Source organism: Crocodylus siamensis, chromosome 5, assembly GCF_052110815.1.
Source record: "Crocodylus siamensis isolate JL-2025a chromosome 5, ASM5211081v1, whole genome shotgun sequence".
NCBI lineage: Eukaryota > Metazoa > Chordata > Crocodylia > Crocodylidae > Crocodylus > Crocodylus siamensis.
Genome location: NC_143399.1, coordinates 147967568 through 147987690, shown reverse-complemented (window position 1 = coordinate 147987690; position 20123 = coordinate 147967568). Strand labels below are relative to the sequence as shown.

At 44.8% G+C, this 20123-nt stretch overlaps 1 protein-coding gene across 3 annotated transcripts in view; it reads right to left on the bottom strand.

Moving 5' to 3' along the window:
* Positions 1–18555, bottom strand: part of RFTN1 (raftlin, lipid raft linker 1) — a 152809-nt gene extending 134254 nt beyond the window's left edge. Inside the window, exons 1-2 of one of the 3 annotated variants that reach the window (XM_090046597.1) lie at positions 18357–18555; positions 9799–9951 (exon numbers count right to left, since the gene is read on the bottom strand). In XM_090046597.1, the coding sequence (XP_089902723.1) occupies positions 9799–9943 (145 nt within the window). In that variant the 5' untranslated portion in view covers positions 9944–9951; positions 18357–18555. Of the gene's footprint in view, positions 1–9798; positions 9955–17832; positions 18128–18356 lie in introns of those variants that run through there. The other 2 variants (XM_090046595.1, XM_090046596.1) reach the window with 2 other exon arrangements.
* Positions 18556–20123: the final 1568 nt, after the last annotated feature.

The following is a 20123-nucleotide window of genomic DNA, read 5'->3' as shown; positions in this document are numbered from 1 at the left end:
GGGTCTGCTGTGGAGCATGCGGGCAACCTCCCTGCACTCCCTTGGGATGCTCCATGCACCCCACCATCTCAGCGTTTACGAGTTGCGTGGTACCTTGAGGTATGTAGAAAAGGCATTTAAAGTGGTGTCTATAGCCTAATCTCTGATTCTCTGAATCAGCATTGAATCTTCAAGATTCAGCCAAATCGAATCAGGACAGCGATCTGAATCAACTAATCGAATCACTGTCTCCCGATTTGGGCCGGATCCAAAGCTGAATAGAATACAGCCCGTTTCACACACCCTTGCCGCTTATGCACTTGAGTGTGATGTAGCAGTTACTACATCAGATAAGAAGTCAGGAGTTTAAGAGACTGTTCCCAGCTTTGCCACTGACTCTCTACATAACAATTTTTCTGGGCTGCAGGTTCTTCATCTTAAAGTGAAATTAATCTTTCTCTACTTCATGACACTGCTGCATTAATTTAGTAATTGATGTTTGTGGCATTTGGAGAGCACGGTAGGAATATGCGTGCTTTAACAAAAAATACCAAATGTTTTTATTCACAGAAAAGCATACTACAAATAGGCTGTTGGAATATTTTGCATATCACCTACAGAATACTATATCTCAAGGGAGTCTACCAAAACATGAACCCATAACAAAGCACTTCATATAAAAACTAACAAAGGCTGCTTCTAGTATGTATTCTAATTATTTCCACAATAGGTAAAGAAATATCAAGTTGTTTTCACTAGTTCTTTAAAGCTGATATTTATAATAAAAAAAAATATAGAGCATGAAACAGTAACAAGTTTAATTTTTCTTTCACACTGCATTACATAAATGTTGTCTGTTCATGCCTTGAGAAACTTTTAAGTATTGCTTTGACTTACTATAGTAGAAACTGGGTGGTTTCAAAGTACTTTGGATTCCTTTGGGTTCAAGGGACCCTGGATTCTTCACGGCTAGGGACAGACATTCAAAAAGCCTGAGCCTGAATTCATTCAATTTTTGCAGGTTAGTCTAACCTGGCTCGGCTAAACCAGTTTGTAACCGTAAGACATTCCCTCTGGATTGAAAAAAATTTAGGCACATGCTTGCAGTGGCTCAGGCTAGAAGCTGGGGGGCACTAGAGCAGCCCTTCCTTCCCTTTCACAGAGCTGAGCTGAGGGATGCATGGCCAGGCCCCAGCAGGATGCTCTGATGTTCCCCGCACTCCTGAGCAGCTCAGCAGGGAATGTTTATCACCCCATACTCAGTGTTTATCAATCCATTAAGAAAACAAAGCCTCTCTCCATTAGTTCAAGCTCTTCTTAAACAGCTTTTCCAAGGAAGGACATTACCAGCTACCTGTTGATTAACTCCAAAAAGCCTGTCTGCCTTTGTTGTCTCCCACAGGACAGACTGTAGCCAGCTTGTGGTCTGCTAGCTAATGCTGAGAACTGCCTGTGTAAAGCAGAGAGGCGGGTGTGGGGTATTATTCCTGCTCATCAGGGGGAAGCCAGGCAGACACCTGCAGTCTCTGCTGGAGCTCCAACAAGGGAGCGGGGGAGTGGGGGCAGCCCTGCCATGGAGCAGAGAGTCCTGCCCAGCCCAGAGAGCATGCCGGGATGCTGGGGGAGTCTGTTTTATCTTAAACCAGTAAGGGGTCTGGGACAGATATTGCATAAACCAGTTTGACCCAAATTAGTTAAGTCCAATACTACAGGTTTATCTCAAACCAGTTTCAGCCATTTTCAAACTGGTTTATGTGCACTGACCCAGACCTTGGAGTTTAAGCTTTCTCTGGACTCATGTTGGAGGCCACCCTGGTCAACCCAGCTATAAATACATGCATGTTCTGGCAGGAATCAAAGGCACTGGACATGAGCTAGCGACTCTTTTGTGAGTTGCTAGCTACAGAAACTGGCATACATTCATCATAGTAGCCTGATAGACCATCTAGGCTCTGGTGAATCTTGACATAGATTGACCTGGGCAAACTTGGGCCCACGTAGAAGTGTTTAAAAGGATCACAGCCTAAAGCAGTACACCACACACACTGCTGTTACAGAAGGGATAAAAAAATCTCATATAAATAGTTCACCCCCCCACACCATTTTCCTGCTCTCAAATCTATAGAAGTTATCTTTATATATGTATCTGATATGAGGCAAGGTTTCTATGAAAGAATTTCCTTTTTAGTCCAGCTGTCTTTTACATATGATCTACACATGATCTGGTTCTAACCAGCACAAAAAATTCTGAACTAATAATATTTCTCCATCCTAAATTCATTTTACCAGTCTCAAGGACAAAATTATGGTACCCAACCAGGTCAACTGGAAATACAAAAGTATAATGATGATTTTCTTTATGCTCCTCTGCTTGAAAAATGAAAGGAGGAAATTAAATTACCTCAACGCTGAGAAAACAATTGCTTTTGCTAGTCTTAAATCAAATAAGAACACCTGCAAATGCACTATTTTTTTAAATGTACAACCACATACTTTAAAAGAGTTTTTAGATGAATGGTGAAAGGAGACAGAAGACAGGCATAAGCTACTGTTTAATGTAATACAAAAATCACTGCTAGAAAGAGATGGTAACTACCATAGTCAATAGCAAATGCTATATTCTGCAGCAAACAGAAACTTCTGATGAAAAGAAAAGCACACAAGTCCTATGAATGCTCTCTCTAGCCTCTATATGCATCTCTCTCTGTATGAAATATTTTCAAATATGATTATAAGTTCAATTAGATCTTTTATGCCAGATACTGTATTATTAAACTATGCCTTCTGAAGGAACCTGGAATTTCTTGATAATTTAACTAAAACTCATTCTTACATGTTCATTTAGCTTTCAAATTTGTGTCACAAAATATGACCTTTTTATAAAGGCTCATCATCTATACCATATTAGTACGTTTTAATATTAAAACATTATCTTTAATAATCTGTAACAAGTGTTGTTTGAACAGTACAACAGGGCACTAACAATATTACTTGCATAAAGTCCAAAGGTATATATAAAGACAGATCAGACACCTACATCCAATTATAATGCAACAATGCTTCTGCACCAATTTGCTCGTGTAATGTTACACACTACAAACAAGGCAATACAGACCTAAAAAGGCAACATACCGACAAAGGATAGAGGAGAAATGCAACTCAGAACTACTTTTTCTAACCTTTGAGAGTCACTACAGAAACTGGCATGCCTTAATCACCCAAGCCTACATCAGGGGTGTGCAGATCCAGCTTGCCAGGAAATTTCATCCAACCTGAAGGCAGGTTCCTACCAATTCACTGTATCTGGCCAAGTCCTGGGCTGCCCCTGTTGTGTTTGCATGGGCCGAGCCCTGCTCATTCCTGTGGGGGCAGCACGCATTGCACTCCCACCTTCACCTATGGGACGGCCCTGACCTCAACCCAGCAGGTAGGGAAACAGCAGCAGTGGGTGGAGGAAGGGTGGCAGCGGTGGTGGAGAAGTAATGGCAACAGCAGCAGGCGGGCAGTAGCAGTGGCAGCAGGTGGGAAGCAGTGGCAGCTGTGAAAGAGCACAGGGCCCACACTGGTGCCAGCAGGGGACCAGGGAGGGTCAGCAGGAGCACAGAACCCAGGCTGGAAGGGGCACAAGGTCCTCCTGGCTCCATAGCACAGGGCTCACATACAGTTCCCAGGTTCTCCACCCAAGCTGCATGCCTCCTGGGGAAGCCCCACGTGATGGAGTAGGCAGCCCTGCTCACTGCCACGTGTAGGTCATGGGGAATGGCAGGGAGCTGCGTGCTGTGCAACCAGGCCAGCTCTGCACCTCTCCCTGCTGCCCTTGCTTAGCCCCATGATCTGCACTGCTGGCTTCATTGCATGGGGCTTCATTAAGTAGGGCTCCACTCTGGCAGTGCAGGGCTTAGGCAGAGAACCTGGGAAATGCACATGAACCCTGCATGATGGAGCCAGTGGCCTGGCCACATGCAGTCCTGGGGCTCACCTAGAACATGTGCCGTCAGGGGGCTCCACCTGCTGTGGGCTGTAAGTAAGCCAAGGACCCACTGCCTGCTGCTGCTGCTGGCAGCAGAGACTGTGCACAATGGGCATGTATAAGGGGGCTCCCCATGCACATCCCCCCACATACACCCACAGCCCTCCAAAAACCTCATACCTACCCACACATCCCCACAAATCCCCACCACATACACACAGAACCCCACAAAACCCATACCCACCCACACCTACCCACACCCCTCCACATGCTTCCCCACCAACCCCACACACACATCCACACACATAGCCCCCCACAAACCCCACACCCATCCCCCAAATATACAAGAATAAGACTTCATTTTAAGCTGTTATGCAATTGCCTCTATATGCACTACACAAACACACACAAATCAGGACAAAAATATTTTTTGACATAATATCAAAATCAAAATATGTTATGACAGATGTTTAATTTTTAGTACATAATTTTTTTTGGCGTTCCAAGACAGTAAAAACCCCTTCACATAAAGGAGTACTTCTGGGGGCAAGACAAGGGACTTCCAGTGGCACAGGTCAAGGGTTAGGGGTGGGACTTTCAGTCCAAAGATGGCCACCAGGGGACGGTGGGCAGAACACCTGTCAAGGGGTGGAGCTACCCTTGTAGCCCTTGACAGCTCGCCAAAATTCATTAAGCAGCACTCCAGATTAAATAATTACCCACCACTGGCCTAGATAGTTGATCAGGCTAATAAGACTTTGGCACTGATTGACCTGAGCAAACTCAAGCTCTTTTAATAGAAGATCAGAATAAAAGTGATGTTTTGTGTTCCAATAAAGAATTTTAATACACCTAGGTTGCCATATGTCCACCACATAAAAGATTTGGGTCAGTTAAATTATGCATAAAAATAAATACATCTCCATAGTGTTCCTTTGACTACAAGTCTTTTATATCCATCATATCCACTGTTGTGGGCCTTTTGCTGAAGTGTTAGCATGTGAGCCTGATTGCCAGGGAAACAGGGGTAGGGAAACATGCCTGCAGTAGACCACGCCAGGAGCCAGGAGGTGCTAGAGCATGCCTTCCTGCTTGGCTGGAGCAGGCAGCTTGGGCCAATGCTACCATGCCAACCCTGCAAAGGAGGGCTTGCAGGAGAGGTGGGATACTGGGGGACTGAGAGTTAACCTGAATCTGGAGGGGATCTGGGACAGAAGTTCAATAAACCGATTTAACCTAAATCAGTTAAGTCTGGTGGTACATCTGTCCAGGTTTATCTTAAACTGACTTCAGCCACTTTGAAAGCAGTTTAAGTGCATTACACTTCTGTTGTGTTACATATTTGAACCAGTTTCCGATCACTTATATTAATTTATAATTTCTGTCCCTAGCCAATGTGTTCGAAGAATTTTTCAATAGCTCTGAATACACACTGTACCTCACAGCTTAAAGCACCAGCACTGAGCACATGGCTTTTCTAATAAAGATCTGAGTTCTTGCAGTCCAAATGGAGTCCCTTTATTATTGCACAGAGGTCTGTGTGAAACACTGACATTTCTATTAATCATGCAAAATGTTGGGATTTTGGTGTTTTTATAATTCAAACCACTTGTTCAGGATATATTGTTACCCCAATGTAAAATGCTTCATACAGCCCTGTTGGATTTGCATCACATGGCAAATATGAGTCTCATGCCAGCCATTGTTCAAGGCCAAAGCTTGTCATAACTCATCAGGCAACAACATTGCAATAGGAGCTTGGTGTGTGAATGATTTAGCCTGGACCAGTGTTGGGGGGGGGGCATGCCCCTGGGTGCCAGCCAGGCCCTTCGGGGGGGTACTCGGTCTCCCGGCAGCACTTCCAGTGAAACCAGAAGTGCTGCTGGCATTTCCAGGCTTGGCAATCACCTGCGGGAGGCAGGGGCATGGCCACACAAATGCAGGCATTGGGCCCTGGGCACCAGAAACCCATGGGATGTCACTGCATAGATCATCAGGGACCCTGCAAAGGATCATGGTGGTGGGGGCCAGAAGACAGCATGCTGCCATTGCTGGCCTAGGTTACCTGGCTCCACAGATATGAAAGGGTTCTGTGACTTGTGACACTTTGAGATGGGTGTGAAGATGAAGGCAGGCAAGTCATGGTGTTATTGCAAAACTCAGTTCCTTCTCTTATAGGTAGCTTGCCCATACTTTCTTAGATGTTAGGATAATGCATGTGAAGCACTCTGATAAGACAGGTATGGGTACCATGGAAGTCTTAAAATTGAGGTAACTTATTTTATATTTAATTCTACTAGCTCCACAAATGCTTTTGTAAGAGTATCAGGCAATAGGCATGAAGGTACTCAGAATTCACATAGCCAATTTTGAAATTGTTGTACGTGTATTTATTTCAATTTCGAAACAAATATGAAAAGAAACCGACTGGATAGGCAAGGTACTCTTGACAACTAATAATACATTCTAATGAGCACAAAAAAGGTACCAGTCCTGCACGTGCATAGACATATGCTTAAATCAAATAAGAACACACAAGAAACAAGTCCACAAAAGTGAACTTTCTCCCACAGAAGCTCCCCCAACCCTATTTCTGTTGAATCTACTATCCTCCCTAACCATTCCCTCCGAACTTGCAGCTTCACTAAATACCAATCCATACAGAGGGTTTTTACAGGATGACAATTTGTACTGTTTTGGACTATGGAAGTCAATTCTAAAGTCAAAAGGATCACACAGGGGGCATCCAACTAGCAATTCCTTCTGTTCTACATATGAGAGACCTCCAACTTGAACTGCTTCACCAATTTCAAAGTGGCAGTTACACAGGGAAAGAACCAAAAAAGTAAAATTTTAAGGCTAAGTACAGACAATCAAAAAGTCCCAAGCTGAATTGATTCAGTCTTTGCAGGTTAATATAAACTGCATTGATTGAACTGCAAAGCAAGTGAACAGACATTCACTTTTGATTCTTGAAATGCAGCCACCTGACTGCAATGGCTCAGGCTAGATGCTGTGGGGAGGGGAGGAGGGGGTACCAGAGCACACTTTCCCTTCCCTACTCTTCAGCAGTAGCCAGAGCTGGGAGGAAAGCCCTCTGAGGCTTTCCCACCTCCCTGCAGGAGTTGGGGGTGAAGAGGGAAACAGAGCCAGCTGCCCCACCGAGTATGATGGGGGGGAGTTTTAAATTCCTACCCTGGCCTACATGGACCCAACTAAGGTATGCCCAAGCAGGCCCTGCCAGGCTTTTTCCCTGCTCCCCATTCCAGTAGAGAGATGGGGACAGAGGGGCGGGGACAGGAATTTAAACCCCCTCCCCGTCGCACATGGTACCCCAGCAGGGGTCTGCCTGGTGGGGGTGAAGCAGCCTCTGACAGCCTTTTACCCACTCTCTGCTCAAGTGGAGAGCATGGCCAGACCCCGAGCCAGGCAAGCACAATGAGACTGAGGAGGGGGCTTAAACCCCCTCCCCCACCTGCGGTCTGTCTAGCAGGGGCAGAGCAACCCCTGACAGACTTTTCCCCTGCTCCCTAGTTGCATGAAAGTGGGGGCTGGGGAGGAGAAGGCATAGCCAAATGCCAGTCTGGGCTGGCATGCTGAGGCATAGGGGGAGGGAGGGGGTTTAAGCCCCTCCCCTACCTGCACAGGATCCCAGCCCTTCACCTCTGCCTCAGTGTACTGAACTGGGCCGGCATCTGGCCATGGTCTCTGTTCTCTGCTCAACCAGTGAGCAAAGAAAAGCCTGTCAGGGGCTGCTCCGTGCCTGCCAGGCAGACCCTGGCTAGGGTCCCATGCAAGCAGGGGACAGGGCTTAAACCTACCTCCCTTCTCCTATGCCTTAATTTGCTGGCCCAGGATGGGGTCTGGCCACACCCCTCACTCTCCACTCGAGCAAAGGAAAAGCCTGTCAGGGTCTGCTCTGCCCCTGTCATGTAGACCTGGCTGGGGTCTGGAACCAGGTTTCCCCTGAACCCCTTGCTCAGCCTGCCGGAGCAATGATTGGGTTCCAGCTAGGGAAGAGAGGGGTGGGGCCAACCTTGCTCTACTGGAGCAGACAGCACAGCCCAGGGTTGCAAAGCACCCTGGGATGCTGTGAGACTCTGAGTTAACTTGAATCAGAAAGGGGTCTGGGACAGAAGTTGCATAAACCGGTTTGACCCAAATCAGTTCAGTCTGATACTATATCCATCCATGTTTATCTTAAACCAGTTTTGGCCATTTTGAAAGTGTTTTAAGTGCACTGTATTTCTGTTGTGTTACAATCTGAACTAGTTTCTGATAATTTAAACTGGTTTATGTGTAACTTCTGTTCCTGGCCTAATACTTTGGGAGGGGCTAGGTTCCTCACCCCGCTAAGATGACAGTTTGAGAAGTAACCAGGGTACACAGACTGAGGTGCTCCAACTGTTTGCTATGGATTTTAATTCAAAGGGTACCACTTCTCCAATCAGTTGCATGGGACTATGGCCATGGACAGGCATTATATTTATGCTGGGAGAAAAAAACACCCTTCTCCTGGCACAAGAAAAGAGTGTATTAGCCACTCAAAGGGTGTGCTGTGGCAGAGACATGGCTCTTCCAGAAAAAAATAAGAGCACTTCCAACCAGGTAGATCTCTGTTCTCATGTATCAATTGGAACAGCTGTATGCATTTCCCACCGCTTTCATAGACTGGGGTCACCACAGTCTGTGGAAGGGGAGGAGGGCATAGCCTTACCACCTGACTCCTCCTTCCAGGACCAAGAGACATTTCTCCATGCTGTCAAAGAACCAGGACAGCATCCAGGGCTAGGTTTTTCATCCCTGCAAACTTCCCAAAAACCTGCAGTGCTGGAATTGAACATTTGTGCATACCCTACATCTGGGGTCCAGGTAATCAGAGAAGTGCCCTTTGAATTAAAAGCTGTATCAAGCAGCTAAGAGACTTTCCCTTAATTTGGCAACCCACTGCAAATTAAGTTGGTTCTGAACCATGAGGACAAATGATCTGGGTTATACTGTATCTAGAGAAGATAAGTCTCTATTTGTTTATCCCTTTACCAGCTAGAGAATGTGATGTTGAACTCTGCATGAATTTAGCTGGCCAACCGGGTTCTGGAGTGTGATCACATAGCAGCAAGCTATCGTCCCCTGCTCCAGCAATAGTTTCCCAAATGGTTTAGTGTTCCTGGATGTAAAATGCACAGGACTAGCCTGATCAAGTAAGAGAAAGTATGGATGACAGTTATCTGGGAATCTAGGCTCACAGATATCAGTAAGAGAAAAAAACAACTATAACATCTACAGACAGTGGCAGGAATGAAAATGCAGACCCTATCTGGTTATTAATAGAAGGACAAAGTTAATTGTTGAACAACATAAAGGAAAAAAACATTGCAACTACATAACACTTGACCTCCCACCTTCCTGTTTTTTGAGATTTTTCCTTTTGCCACTCTCTATCTTGCCAGTGGACCAGACCAAATTCATGAAAGATGACCCGCAGGCATTTGTAACAGCCTGAGGATTATGAAAGACAGGCCAGCAAATGTGACAATACCAAATTGAACCCCTTAGAGCAGCCATCTGACTGGGGAACAGTGGGAAATCACATAGGCTTCTAGCTGTGAATCACTTTCCCAAGTAAAATCTGGATAATGAGCAAAGATAAACAAATTTATCCTTTCACATGCAATGATATTAATATAATACGAAGAATCCCTTCTAAAACCTGAACCCCACCCCGCAAAAATAGCCCCCACATTTTAGGCACTGGTTTGAAACTCACAGTAGGAAAATGCTGAATAAGCTTTCCTCAAATTGTCTAATTTAACAAAAAATAGCCAGAAGAGAAATACTTGTGTACTTACTATCATTCAGAGTTGTAAAGTCCAGGAAACGATACTCATAGCAAACATCAATCTTGGTTTCTACCTGGGGTCTCTTCAAAGTTGAATAGATATTACCAGGCCGTTTTTCATCGTGTTTCTCTAACTTGTTTAATCCACAACCCATTTCAACAGCTGCTGATAGAGAGAGGCATGGGAAAAGGAAGAGAAAATAGAATTCAGCATTGATTCTTCAATTACATATGTCGTATCATCAAAACTTTGGCAATTTTTATTTTTTTAAAGAGGTAAACAGCCCATGGATTTTTATGAAATAGCATAAATGAACTATTTTTATTATACACCATGCAGATTTTGTCCACTTTATTGGAAGACTGACAGTGTAATCTATATTGTTCCTTACCTGGTATGTACTCAAATATATCTGAAGGACATATATTCCATTATAAAAAAGTAATGGAAAAATGCAATATGATGTCATTAAGCACTCAACACATATATAAGCAACAATTCTAATATATCCGTCCCTGTTATGGGAAAATTCAATTGTAGCTGTCCAACTTTAAAATTTTAACTTTAAAATTTCTAACTCGTGTGTTTCTATGTACAAAACAGTTATCTGTAATTAGATTTGTCAGGTTTTCTGTAAAAATCCAACTTTCCCCTTTTCAGGGAGGAAATAATATTTTAAATAAGCTGCAACTGACCAATCATGCATGGCAGCCTAAATATACAAATTGGAAACAGAAATCAACATGTGCTAAAAAGAAGATTTGTATCTTTGGTATGAAAATGTCCCAAGAAACATTACACAAACGTGCATCAAATGTCATCCTATGCTTTAAATCTTTAGAGATTTGCTCTACAAACCACCATCCCAACCCTGAAACTTCTCTGTTTATTTTGGCAGAAAATATAAACTACATTATTTTACTCATTTCTATAAGCTAGACTCAGCTATTTTATTTTGTGAAATAAGAGCTAAGGATATTTAAATATCTTCTTCTATGCCAGACAACAGTTTCTTCTGTTAATGCCAATAATCAGCACTGCAAACATTTAGCAATTCACTGAACATGTTTCCTCTACCAAATGAAAATTCCTTTCCTTTGTTCACTGAGCTGTATTAATTCACTACATAAGGTTCCTTGGGCACTATGGGTAGCAAAAGGTTAAAATAAAATTACGAAAAACACTCTTTCTTTGATGTCCTGATTTGTCAAGGTCCTTAAGCATAAGAGCTGTCTCATTACTTTGCTTTTAATGGGACTGCTCAGATACCTAACTGTAAGTTTGTGCCTAAGTACCTTGTTGAATCGGGAACCAGGACAGCAAGGAGATCTCATCAAAAGAAATCACCTGGCTGTATTTCAGGTACATATAATCCAAATGTAAAGCATATTTTTTATATAAAAATATTTATAAAGCATGATGAAATAATAAAAACAGTGAGTACTTTGAGAGTACTTTGGGCATGTGAAAAGTCCCACTGAAATCATCAGAACTCTTTATGGAGCTGGGATGATGTCCTAAAAAATTCAGCAGAGCCTCAAAAGAGACATTAAAAACCACTGCTCAATTTTACTAAGAGCATTGCATTTTTTCTGAGTTAGTTGGAACGCTCTGGAAAATGCTGTATTTACTCAAATCCAAGATGAGGTTTCCTACCCCCGCCCCCGATCAACATGGTGTGGGAAAAAGCCTTGTGTTAGACAAGGAGATTTAAACAATTCAGTCTGCCAACTCATTTTCTATTTAGATTAACAAAATTCATCCTATAAGAATGCTATGATCTTAATAATCTCTTATATCATTCACATGTTCAGCCATTCGGATACACCTAGAAATGAAACCTAGACCTGACTAGATTTGTTAGTCTGTATCTCATTTTTAATTCTGTTATGTACCAAAATTGAATATAATGAATTGAAAATCATCATCAAAACCTACAGTTGAGTAGTTCTTAGATATTGCCTTCTGAATGACAAAGTAGAGTCACCAGTAGTAGAAAATGGTTTTCCTGTTCCACAGATTACAGTTTCCACAATTTATCTGAGTTTCCCTTATCTTGAGTGAGCCCCTTAATAGATGTCAAGTCAAACTGCTGCATTTTACCCCGGAGTCCAATACATATTTACTTACTATACAAAATGAAATGGCTCCAGATAGAATAGACTGACATACTCCCCACCCAGAACACATCCTAGACCTGAAAAACTTTCCCTGATGGAAGTTTTACTGGCATCCCAGAAGCTGGTCTAGAACTTTCAAGAAACAGTTATAGTTACCAAGACAATCCTTCTCCTTTTTTGGACTCCTCCATGATTCATGAAAGCAGATGCAGTTGACTAAAATGATCAAAAATGTGACAGGAATTGATTTTCTACCTTTTAGAGATCTACCACCTTTTCTGTTCTCAGTTTATCATCTCCAAATCAAACTTTTAGTATACTGCTGGTTGAAACCCAGCATCTCAGTCCATATAAAAACAAATTTGAAATACCCTTTAAGACAAACTGCATTAAAGTACTCTACCAGACTGAGACAAGATAATTTTATATATTTAATATTTATATCACTGTAGCACCCAGAACCTGTGCCTATACAAACACAAAAGCTATTGCCAACCTGTTATTAAACAAAGTTAGCATGGAGTAAGTTAGTTCCTACTACTGCACTAAAACAATCAACAAACTTGTTTTAGAAGTTTTATTATGAACTTTGAATTTGCACTGGAGGAAGAGAGAGCATCAGAGCTCTTCCCTGAGCCTGCAGCACAGCTACAGTAAGCCTCTCAAGGAAGGAAAGGGTGAAGCTAGTTTGCTCCTCTCATTTCAGCAGCTGCTAGTGTAAGCTACATCAACACAATCTTCCTCCTTGGCTAGTCACATCAGCCTGAGGAAACCAGAAGGGAAAGAACGGTCTACATCAGACTAGGGAAATCTCCCAAGAAAGTCATTCTTGTGAAGCATTTTGATTCCTCCCTCTTCTATGATTATTAATCAAATGCACATACAATGTAAAATTTTCACAAGGCAGTAGCCCTGAATTATCTGTTTTACAACCATGCTTAGAAATAAATGGGTATGTAAATGTACACATGAAGTTTATGATATAGTGAGGCTACGGACAGATAGATTAACAGTTCTCTAAGCCAGGGCCGTCCCACTAGTGGTCTATGTCAGCTTAACATGTGGACTGTGGGCTCCTGCCCAACTGCTGTTTCTGGTTCCTGCTACAGTAGCAGCCAGGGTTTCCAGGCTCCCCACACCTCTTCCAGCTTCTGCTTCCTGCTCCTAGGGTCAGCGGGTCTGGGATGCCTCTACCACACATGTGCCACTGGGGCGCCCCTGCTGGCAAATCAAAGCCGAAGTGGGGACAAAAAACTCAAGAATTTAATGCACTTGGATGAACCCTTGGTTAAAGAGTTGTCTGCAAATAAATCATAGGGCCCAGGAGGCCCCTTCCAATCCTATGTTCCACTCAAGGCAGAGGGATCAACTATCCCCCACCTGATAATTCTAGCACCTGAAATTGCACAGCTACAAGGATAAGGAACTGGCCAAAAAGGAGACAAGATTGGGAAGCATCAGGTTAGAAGGAACTCCAGACTCAGATCTGGACCCGACTTTGTTTGATATTTTGCACTGATGATCTTGGCACAAAAGTAGCATGGGGCTAATGATTTTTTCTGGACACAAAGGTTCAAACCATTGACAGTGAAAATCAGAATATAACATAGAAAGAAATGGATGATCCTGAGGACCGGAATAATAGAACTGGGATGAAATTTAATAACATGACCTGCAGGTCCCCTGCGCGAACTCCGCGGGCTGCAACTGAACTCCAACTAGCTTCAGGCATCAAGGACAACAAAAAGTCCTTTTTCAGATATGTGGGGAGCCGGAGGAAAAGCAAAGGCAATGTTGGACCCCTGCTAAACCAGATGGGGCAACTGACAACTGACACCCAGGAAAAAGCCAACCTATTAAATAGGTACTTTGCGTCAGTCTTTCATCAGTCACACGGGACGCCCATGCCTGCTATGGGACAGGGAGATCTGGGTGAGGGGGATCCCCTACCCTCCATCAATGCTGACCTCATGAAGGAACACCTTGAGAAGCTGGATACCTTCAGGTCAGCTGGCCCTGACAATCTGCACCCCAGGGTACTCAAGGAGCTGGCGAGCGTCATAGCCCAGCCCCTGGCACGGATCTTTGAAAACTCCTGGCGCTCTGGTGTAGTGCCCGAAGACTGGAAGAAGGCCAATGTGGTGCCGATCTTCAAGAAAGGGAGGAGAGTGGATCCGGCTAACTACAGGCCCATTAGCCTGACTTCTATCCTGGGGAAGATCTTAGAAAAGTTTATTAAGAGGGCCATCCTTGAGGGACTGGCCCAGGCTGACATTCTAAGGGATAGCCAGCACGGGTTTGTTGCAGGTAGGTCTTGTTTGACCAATCTCATTTCCTTCTATGACCAGGTGACTTATCACCTGGACAAGGGAGAAGAGATTGATGTCATATATCTTGACTTCAAAAAAGCTTTTGATCTGGTATCACATGATCACCTCTTGGCCAAACTGGCCAATTGGGGCTTTGGCTCCAGCACGATCCGCTGGCTGGGAAATTGGCTTCGTGGTCGGACCCAGAGGGTTGTGATTGATGGCAGTCACTCATCGTGGTGCCCTGTGACCAGTGGGGTCCCTCAAGGCTCTGTCCTGGGACCCATCCTGTTCAACATCTTCATTAACGATGTGGACATTGGAGTCAGGAGTGGACTGGCCAAGTTCGCCGATGACACCAAACTTTGGGGCAAAGCATCCACGCCAGAAGATAGGCGGGTGATCCAGGCTGACCTGGACAAGCTCAGCAAATGGGCAGATGAGAACCTCATGGTGTTTAACACCGAAAAATGCAAGGTTCTCCACCTTGGGAGGAAAAACCTGCAGCACCCTTATAGGCTCGGCAGTGCTACATTGGTTAGCACTACAGAAGAAAAAGACTTGGGGGTCATCATTAACCACAAGATGAACATGAGCCTCCAATGCGATGCTGCGGCTAGTAAAGCGACCAAAATGCTGGCGTGCATCCATAGATGCTTCTTGAGCAAATCCCGGGACGTCATTCTCCCCTTGTACTCGGCCTTGGTGAGGCCGCAGCTGGAGTACTGCATCCAGTTTTGGGCTCCACAATTCAAAAAGGATGTGGAGAAGCTTGAGAGAGTCCAGAGGAGAGCCACGCGCATGATCAGAGGTCAGGAAAACACATCTTACGATGACAGGCTGAGAGCCATGGGACTCTTTAGCCTGGAAAAGCGCAGGCTCAGGGGTGATCTGATGGCCACCTATAAGTTTATCAGGGGTGACCACCAGGATCTGGGGGAACGTCTGTTCACCAGAGCGCCCCAAGGGATGACGAGGTCGAACGGTCACAAACTCCTGCAAGACCGTTTCAGGCTGGGCATAAGGAAGAATTTCTTTACTGTCCGAGCCCCCAAGGTCTGGAACAGTCTGCCAGCGGAGGTGGTTCAAGCACCTACATTGAACACCTTCAAGAGTAAATTGGATGCTTATCTTGCTGGGATCCTATGACCCCAGCTGACTTCCTGCCCTTTGGGCAGGGGGCTGGACTCGATGATCTCCCGAGGTCCCTTCCAGCCCTAATGTCTATGAAATCTATGAAATCTATGCACTTAGGGACCGATAAGAATGCCTACTATAAACCAGGAGTTCTTCAGTCTAAAATGACAGAGAAAAAGACAAACTTAGGTGTAAAATAATTAGTTGATCATTGAACGTGGCCATGAAAAAGGCAAATGCAACCCCAGAATCAAAATCAAGCAAGCTATTTCGAATGGAGAAGTATTAATGCCATGGTACAAAGCACCGGAGAACTCCTCAGGAATACTATGCCATTTCTGCATATTGCAAGTTCATGAAAGATTAGTTCAAGCTAGAAAAAGTTCATAAGAGGGCTACTGGGATCAGGGGAAAAGACAGGTCTCTCTTATGGAAGGCTAGAGAACTGGGGTTGTTTTGCATAGCAAAATGGTTGGAAAAGGGATCCCATTGTTCTCTATAAATACAACAAGGGAGTTTTGTCCCTCTCAGAACTTCTGTTTAAGCTAAAAAGAGATAAGTCAACAAGACATGACTGGGACAGCAAGGAAGTTCTTACAAGATTCAACATTCTTATAAGAACAAATTGGTATAAACTCTCCATCAATAAATGTCAGTTGGATATCAGAGGAAGGCTTCGAACCATGAAAGTTTGTTCTGGAACAGGCTCCAAATGTTCAGGGAAGACAAAAAAAAACCTACTTAGTTTTAAGAAGGAACTTGATCAGGTTATGAAAGAGATTATATGATGTGGCTGGTGTCTGAATTCAGTGACTCAAGAGGGCCATCACAGTCCTATGAGTGAATTATTTAGTATAACTAAGCTTCCCACCACTGCAACTCTGGGCTGCTTTAAGTAACTCGTGACATTTATACTTACTCATTCTGCACTATATTTTCACAGCAAAGCCAGGGGAATACCAACATTCAAGCAATGGAAAACCCCTTCCTGAATTTAACTAAATCGGAGGTTACCTTAGATTCTTAAAATAACAACAGCAGCACTAGAGAATAAAATCCTTTAAGAAATATCAAGAATTAAAGATATAAATGTGACCTGTGGTACTGTGAAAAACTAATTACACATGTCAAAAGCTAATGGACTGGAAGCACCAAGATGGAAATGTAAAAACTTTTACAATATTTTCCCCTTGTAAACTGGATATCATTTAAGTCTTGGCAATGTTAATTATTTTTCTATTTAGCTGGAAAAAATCTGAGTATGTAGGACTCCAAATGGAGCAACTGGCAATTTCTTTAAACTTGATAAAATATCCCCTAATGTTTTCAAATGAAGTTTGGGAAATACAGTGTAATGGAATTCTTATAGCTTTACTCCCAATAAATATTTCCTTTTAGAACAAAACATGTCTATTAAGCCAGCATGGCAACCTGGGGTCAGTGCTCTGTACTGCTAAACAGCAGCCCCTAATTCAGTTTGCTGTCCCAGTTATGGCTGGGAGTGCCATAGAGAAAGCAGGCCAAGTCCTAAGAGAGAACAAATGTCTTCCATCTCTTGACACCAACCTGTGATGCTTCCAGGTTGCCAAAGGATCAACTCAAAAGGGAATCCATCCCGCCTGCTGCCCCTTTTCCAGAAGTGTGAAGGGCAAATGCGGTGATGAAAAGTGGGCAACTTAATAGCTCTGACAAGGGTGCAAATGGAAAAAAATGGAAGGAAAGTATCTATATCACATTCACATTATAGAAACACATCCCTGTATGTGCATTTAATAACCCTAGTATTGCGTTAACCCCTTCTACATGAACAGAAGCCTGCTGAAACAAAGTGGACTTGGAAGACATGCCCAGAATCCAGTATCTGAAAATAACAGAAGCTATTACCACAGCAGATAGGATGAAGGCAAATATGTTCAGAAAGGCATAAACGTTCTGCCTGTCTTCAACTTAACACCGTGCTCTCTCTTCTCTATCACATCACTGATGGCTGAGAGTGGAAACGGGATGGTGTGTCACAGCTTTTGAGTCTGTTACTTTACTAAGGAATTTTCACACCAGAAACACTGACATACGATGACTGTACCGGTTTGCCCAACCACGTACCCCGGGCGCCCCTGCCTGAACCTAGACTGAAGCTGTCGCGCAGAACTTAGCCCAGGCACACAGGAGCGCGCGCTGCTTTGGGCGACGGTCTTGCCTCCTGGAGCCGGGCAAGCCTCTGCTCCTTCCTCCCTCAAGCCGTGCCTTGGAGCCGGTGTCACGCAGACAGGCAGAAACCGTGACCCGGGCATAAGCAGACTGAAGACGGGCGCAGGGAGCTGAAGTGTCCCGGGCTTGCCCAGCACCATTCTGAGCTGGAACGTTCCAGGTGCGCAGCGTTCTCAAAAGGAACGTTCGAACAGTGCGCCGCGTTCGAAATGGGAATCTGAGCCCGCCGCAGGGCGGGTGGACAGAGAGGGACTCCCCCTTGTACTTACTGTCTGGTTCAGTGGCTCCGGCAGGCTTTGGATCAGGCTTTGCTAGGACGAAACCAGGCGGCTCCGTAGAGCTGCAGCTCAGCAGCCCTGCCTGGCACGGAGGGAGCCCCGCTACCTGGCACGGTGCGCGGCGTCCTCCCTCCCGGGCTCAGGGCGCTGCGCAGCCCGGCGCGCCGCGAGGCGGAAAGTTTGTGCCCATGCAGCAGCCCGCGCCGGCCGGGGCGGCGCTGCGGGGACAGGGCGGCGCCTCCGCGGGGCCGGCCAGCTCCGAGCCGGGGCTGCCGCCGCACTTCCTCTTCCTCCGCCTCCCGCTCCCCCTGGCCAGGAGGGACCTGCCCCGGCCCCGCCGTAAGCCCCACCCCGGGCACCCACTGGCCGCGCTGCCCCGCTTTGCCCCCTCGCCTCAGCCAAGTCCCTCCTGACAAACGCCTGGGGAAAGCGGGGCCGGCAGCGCGGCCCCTTCCGCTCGCCTCCCACCTAGAAACCACCCGGCTCCCCCCGAGACAGCTCCCCTGGACGGGTACCGTGGCATTTGCTGGCGCGGATGCGATCTACTGCCAGGCTGAACTGGCCCCGATCCCTTCTCCTTCAGCTGCTCTGAGACACAAGCGGCGTTTTTCAGCGGGAGCTGGGGGGATAACCCCTGGCTTCACTGAAGTCCTCTCCCAGCCTGTGGAGTTGGCTGCTTAGAGGTCTGAGGTGTAAGCAACTCCAGGACGTACTTTCAATCTAAATTATTCCAGAAGGTAAAGGAGGTGAGCACAAAACGAGAAGTGGGAAAGATGAAGGCAGACACCAAAAAGAACTGACGAAGAGACCAGGATCAGAGGTGTAAAATGCTCCCTCTGCCTGTTCCTTACAAAGCAAGCACCTACCGAACATTTGATTTTTATTTTCCTATCACTTTACCTTGTTTTTGAAGCCCTCTTTCCACCCTTCCTCCTCTCTCTCATTCTTTTCTTCCCTCCCTTATTTTCTCTTTCCCTTGAGTTTTCCCTTTAGTATTTGCACTGTTTTTCCTCTCTCTCCCTATTTTTGTACCTCATCATTTCCCCCCCATTCACTGGCTTGTCAGGCTTTCAGATTGTGTGAGAAAGCAGCGTGCAGTCGCATCAGGGGGCTGTGTAATTGTGCTGTTTTTCTGATACCATAGTTCAAGCATATGGGGAAGGAGCCGTAAGTGTGTGGGGACGGAGTGAGAATGCAGCTTTCCCAGTAATGTTGGGTACGTGTGATCAGAGACAGCAATCATCCAGCTCCAGAACCAGTGCTTCTGGAGGCAGCACATCACTCTCGAGAATTGTTTCTAATAGAAAATTGCAGTAGAACCAACTTGTTTATACACATTGGCCCCGATCTTCACTTTCTACACTCCTTGAGCGAGACCTCTGGATGGGCTAGAGCAAGCTCTAGCCTGGGTTACAACTCACTTCATGACTTAAGAACAGTCTGGATGGTGGAAATGAATCAAGCGCCATGGACTAGGAGAGAGTTATTCAGAACACCATAAAAGTAATGCAAAGGTGGGTTGAAAACGAAGACACTAAGGCTGATGACAGATGTGAAAAAAAGAAAAGAAACTCCAACCCTCCCCCCTCCCAAAAGCACCGGTGCTTTACCAGAAGAGGCACTGTGTCAGTTTGACCCTGCTAACCCAATGTCTGTATAAATTGGGCACTTCAGCAGGGCTTTTTGGCACTTTTATCTAAAAGCCGATTCAATCAGCTATTATATAAAAGGACCAAAATGCCCCACTGAAGCGCACAATCTATACAAGACCTTGGGCAAGCCGGGTCAAAATGACACAGTGCCTCTTCTGGGCATCCAAGCCAAATGTAAAATGCTGGTTTTTTGGGGTGTTTTTACATCTGTACGTCAAGTTCATGTTGTAAGCGGGGGAGAGGTCTGAGAATAAGTTCTCTCAAAAGAGAAACTTGATGCTTGGTGAAAATTCAACTGAATGAAACAAGTAAAAGGTCATATAACTTTAGATGTTGTAAAAAAGATTTTTCATGGTTACTAAAGCTGGGTGCAAAGCACAAAAATAAATTTCTGCTGGCAAACTGGTGACAAGCACAGAACACAGACCAATTAATTAAGTCACCATTGCACCAGGAGTAATTCTATAATATGTAATAATTAACCTTCCACACATATCCAAAGTCTGTTCTCAACTTTTTTTTCCTTTCAGATAAATTTCAAACAGAATAAAGTAAAACTTACCAGAGGAATCCATCTCATGGCATCACCACTATGGGAAAAATGATGTAATAGGATCATAGATCATAGAC